The sequence below is a fragment of the Ursus arctos genome, chromosome X (genome assembly GCF_023065955.2).
Source record: "Ursus arctos isolate Adak ecotype North America chromosome X, UrsArc2.0, whole genome shotgun sequence".
Taxonomy (NCBI): Eukaryota; Metazoa; Chordata; class Mammalia; order Carnivora; family Ursidae; genus Ursus; species Ursus arctos.
The window spans coordinates 21,215,872-21,220,860 of NC_079873.1; the positions used below are offsets into that span (position 1 = coordinate 21,215,872).

Genomic DNA, 4,989 nt, shown 5'->3' on the forward strand with positions numbered 1-4,989 from the left:
AACTGAAGATCCTTATGGAGGCAACTAAAAAAATTTACTGATAGAGAAAAAAAATGTCCCAAATGGAGCTGTAAAATATGTTTATTCAGGGGAAGAGAATACTGTGAAGATATAAATCCTCCTTAAATTATTTAAAGATTTAGAGCCTTACCTGTAGCTTCCAAGATGAAAACTGACCTCAGGCTGCTGTTCTCCTGTGCCCAGAATCAACCCTTGGAAAAACTAAAGGAATAAACAAAAAAATATCAACAACAATACTGTGAAAACCCTGAGGGGCACTAAGAGTGTTCTGAACTAGGACTTGCGTGGGGGCAGGTCTGGAAGTTGAGACAGGTCTGGGGAAGACAGCATTGGTGGGAGGAAAGGTTTTAAGTTTAGCCTTGATTTTTCCAGCATTCCCTAGAATAGCCCATTTCTGCTGCTTCACTGAAGGCAGCTCCTCAGGGCCCATGTGCCAGGATTATAGGGTAATACCAGCGTGGCACCGAAGTTTGGTTTGGTTGTGGTGCTCTGAGTCAATGAGTCCAGATACCGTCATAATAACTACCTGAAATTTCTTTTGTTGCTGAGGACTGGGCCTTTATTTTTCATGGTCACCTTAATAGATTATAAGGCATGAATGAAAGTAGAATAGAAAGAACACTTGAGATCTAGTCTCTTAGCAAATTTCAGATAAATAATATATTATTAACTACAGTCACTGTGCTGTACAGTTTTCCAGAACTTACTCATAACTGAAAGACTGTACCCTTTCATCAGTATCTCCCGTCTTGTGTCACCCCCCAGCCTCTGGTAACCACCATTCTTTTCTGTTACTGAGTTATGTCTTTGCTTCCTCTCGAGATTCCACATGTAAGTGAGATCATATAATATTTGTCTTTCTGGGTCTGGCCACTTTCACATAGCATAATGTCCTTCTGATTCATCCATGTTGTTGAAAATAGCAGGATTTCTTACAACACACGTGAAAATGGTAACGACAGAAGGCGATAGGTTGAATAGTTTATGATAATCATTTCACAGTGCATATATGAAAACATCACATTGTGTGTATATAAAATTTTTATATATCAAAAACATAAATATTGAAATAGAATAGCAAGTATCATAGTAGTTATACATAGGGCAGAAACTTACCCCAGAAGCTTTCAGAAATGACAGTGATGTCAGCCAGGAGAGGTCCTAGGGCAAGCTATCAGGCTAAGAAGTACCCCAGTTTCTCCATAGGGTTCTTGAGGACCATGGTGTGTGTGGTGGTGGTGGTGGGGGGAAGGTACATTTACAAAAGGGAGGAACTCCAGGACTGTAAGGAACTCAGTGCAAGATCCCCACCCCAGAACACTGGACCCCAGAGCATTCTCATTTTCCTGCAGCCATCTCTGGAGGGCCTTAGGCAGGAGTAACCCAAAGAAGTACACCTTCACTTCACATCGGGAGTCACAGGGAACTGATGGCATTATCTGAGGGATTAACCTCAAATCAGCAGAGGGAGTTTGCCCAGCACCCACAAGGGATCAAGGAAAGACTCTGTGAGACGAATGAGGGAGTGGAATCCCCACCAAAGTGCACAGGCCCCCAAAAGCTACCACCTGGTGACTATCAGATTGGGGAAGCCCCAGGCATGGCAGCTAAGCTCGGGCCCCCAAAACTTCCTACCAGAGGTTGGCAACGAAATGCCACCCTTGGTCTGAGGCCAGCAAACTCAGCACAGCAGAGGGAAAATTCACACGACCTGCTAAGAGTCACTGAAAACACCCGTGCTAATCCTGCAGGACTCTCCCCTACAATCCAGCACACCACATTACCCCGCCCCCTGCAGTCCCCCTGGGGGCCCAGAACCACATGACCGGAAGTGGATCTCGAGGCCCTCGAGAACTTCCTCCTAACCACACCGTGCGCAGTGAGGCCTTGTCGGACAACTCCTGCCTAGGGTGAGCACAGACACGGGCCCCACGTGCCGGTAGGGGTCGAGGTGCGAGGAGTTGGGGGTTACAACCACGGGGACACGCGCCCGACTACCCCCCAGCCCCATCTCCCCTGGAAAGGGGTCCAACAGACCCTGCCCCGCTCCGCCCCTGCTCTTGGGCCTCGGAGGCCCCAACATGGCGGTTAAGCCCCAAGTCCCTTCACTTACCCCGCGGGGTCTCAGGGATGGCAGGCCTCGACCCGGGGCTGCTTGACCCTGGCTCGGCTCAGCACACGCAGAGATCCCAGGCCCACTGGTGGGAAGGAGAGGACCCTAGTGAGGATTGGGGGGACTCCATACCCCAGAACAGGGGCCACGCAGACTCCCCGCTCCTGGCCTTGGCCTCGGAGGGTCCGGGCTGGTTTCAGACGGAGGTGCTCCCTCACTTTGTGCTCTGGAGACTCGGGGAGGTAGGGGCCTTGGTCTAAGGGGATGGCAGCAGGTCAGCAGAGGGAGGTGAGGGCTACTGCCTGGGAGGGGAGGCACGGATCAGCAGGAGGATTCCCAGGGCCTCCCAGGAGTCAAACTGAGAGCCTAAGTGAGGACCACTGGGGCCCTGAACCACAGAGCCTTTATATGTCTGCTGTAACTTTCAGACTTGGTGAATCTCCGGCACGTGGGGCTACACACACGGTCACCCTCACTTGCTCCTAATGAGTCTCCAGCACCTGCTGCCATCAGCGTAGCTTGAGTGGCCAGCCACAGGGCAAGCTCCGGGTTCTACGAGCAGTCAAGGGAGGGCCCTGAGTAAGGACTGAGGGAACCACCCACTTGAAGAGAGGGGACCAGAGAGAATATGGCCTGTCCCGTCCTGTCGACCCTTAAGATCCCAAGAAAGGAATGCCAGGCAGAGACATCCCAGCATTTCTTCTATCAGGTCTCAGGGAGGTGGGAGCTTTAATCGGCAGGTGCAGCCAGCGGTCAGAGGGAGGGAGGGTCCCAGGTCCTACACGGAGCCAAAGTGGGGCTTCTGCATCATTCCGAGGACCCCACGAACTCAGGGCAGAGAAGCCCTCCCATAAGTGTGCAGCACTAGGTGCCCCGACTTCAGGGGTGGGCTGAAGTGCTCCCTCCTTTCCTCCCCCAGGGAACCATGGAATATCAACAGGGTGGCCTGCAGAGTGGGGGAGGGCGGCGGGGGCCCGGGCCTTGCCAACCATTAACAGGACGATCTTGAATGTGAACGGAGAGGACCCCCACCCCCCGCCAAACCCGGACACAGGGGTCTTCACGGTCACCCCAGTAACCCCCAGGCAGGGCTGTGCGGCTGGGACCCAAGGGTCACGCCACCTTCCTCCACAGGGTGCTCGGGGCCCAGGCTGACCAGGGTAACGGCAGCCCTGTGGGGTCCTAGAGCCGTGCGCGGGGCGGGGGGGGGGGGGGGCTGGAGGGGCGGCCGTGTTCAAAGCCCAAGTGGCATCTCTCCACCGAAGGGGCTCACCCCACCTCACCGACCCCCCTCTCCAGGTGCCCTCGCTGCTTGCCAGCCCTGCCCAGCGTCGCCATGCCTCGGGGCAAGAGCAAGGTCCGTGCCTGGGAGAAACGCCACCAGGGCCGCGGTGAGGCTCAGAGTCTCGGGGGTGCTCCTGCTGCAGCAGCCGCAGCCGCAGCAGCAGAAGAGCCCCCCCGCTCCCCCCAGCCCGCTGTGGGGGGGATGCCCCCGGGCTCCCCCGAGGAGGGTACACCCCCGCAGCCCCAGGGCGCCCGGGCCCCCCGACTCTCCTGGCGAGGGCCCTGCAGGCCCGCCACGTGACCAGGGCGCCCGGGCCCCCGACTCTCCTGGCGAGGGCCCTGCAGGCCCGCCACGTGACCAGGGCGCCGGGGGCCCGGCCCCGGCCGAGCGCAAAAACGCCCTCACCCGCAAGGCCAGCGTGCTGGTGCAGTTCCTGCTGGAGAAGTACGCGGCCGGGGAGCCCGTGGCGCACGCCGCGCTGCTGAAGCTCGTCAGCAGGAAGTACCGCGAGCACTTCCCCGAGATCCTCAGGCTCACCTCGGAGCGCATGGAGCTGGTGTTCGGGCTCGAGCTCAGGGAGGCCGACGCCCGCAGCCAGACCTACGTCCTGGTCAGCAAGCTGGCCCTCCCGAGCGACGGCAGCCTGGGCGGCGGCGGCAAGGGGCCGCCCAAGACCGGCCTCCTGATGGCGCTCCTGGGCGTGATCTTCATGAAGGGCAACCGCGCCACCGAGGAGGAGGTCTGGGAGTTCCTCACCGTGCTGGGCGTCCAGGCGGGCAGGAGGCACCCGATCTTCGGCGAGCCCAGGAAGCTCATCACCGAAGACCTGGTGCGCCAGGGCTACCTGCAGTACCGCCCGGTGCCAGCCAGCGACCCTCCGCGCTACGAGTTCCTGTGGGGCCCGCGGGCCCACGAGCAGACCAGCAAGATGCAGGTGCTGCAGGTCCTGGCCAAGATCAACAACACCGTGCCCAGGTGCTTCCCGCAGCTGTACGAGGAGGCTCTGCTAGAGGAGGGGGAGCGCGCGGTGGCCCGTGGCCCTCGCCGCGTCTAGTCAGTCCGTCGGGGCGGCTGCTTTTCCCTGGGGTGGAAGAGGGCAGTCGACCTTCCAAGCGGTGCAGAGTCCTGGGGGTTGGAGGGAACAAAGCATACATCATCTTCCTATTTGTTCTAAACTGGTAGCTTCTAGCAACACATACACAGTTCTATTTATTTCGGTGTTTTCAAATGTTTGTTTCTTGTAATAGCTCATTTAGCTTTAGAATATAAACTTAAGAATGGCAGGGCTCTCATATTTATTGCTGTTTAACAACTGAGAGTTACAGTTTCGGTGTAGGAAAAAGAAAGTCACAAACCATCTATATTGTATTTGCGGTCCAAAAGCAGATAACACGGCACTGCAATAGGGATTTGAATGGAAATGTGAAAGAAGAACATAGTAGAATATTTAGAAACACAAAATGGAAAAAAAGTTAAAAAAAATAAAAGGTTTAATTCATGGTTTCCTTTTTCCTTTTAGTCTTAGTAAAAATACAAGGTACTTTAACTTACTCAGCTGAAGAATGTTTTT

General features: G+C 55.6%; 1 protein-coding gene across 1 annotated transcript; it reads left to right on the forward strand.

Moving 5' to 3' along the window:
* The first annotated feature begins 1,842 nt into the window (after positions 1 to 1,842).
* On the forward strand, positions 1,843 to 4,473 carry LOC125281226 (melanoma-associated antigen B17-like). The gene is made up of 3 exons (XM_048213532.1): positions 1,843 to 1,931; positions 3,133 to 3,208; positions 3,562 to 4,473. The coding sequence occupies exons 1-3, from the start codon at positions 1,843 to 1,845 to the stop codon at positions 4,471 to 4,473; spliced, it is 1,077 nt and encodes a 358-aa protein (XP_048069489.1).
* The last annotated feature ends 516 nt before the right edge of the window (positions 4,474 to 4,989 follow it).

What these genes read in the sequence shown, in the direction of transcription:
- LOC125281226 (XM_048213532.1), top strand. Translation starts at nt 1,843, where the DNA reads ATGACCGGAAGTGGATCTCGAGGCCCTCGAGAACTTCCTCCTAACCAC. An exon ending in TCGGACAACTCCTGCCTAGG is followed by an intron (nt 1,932 to 3,132) that starts GTGAGCACAGAC and finishes AACCATTAACAG; the next exon opens with GACGATCTTGAATGTGAACG. An exon ending in GGGTCTTCACGGTCACCCCA is followed by an intron (nt 3,209 to 3,561) that starts GTAACCCCCAGG and finishes CTCCTGCTGCAG; the next exon opens with CAGCCGCAGCCGCAGCAGCA.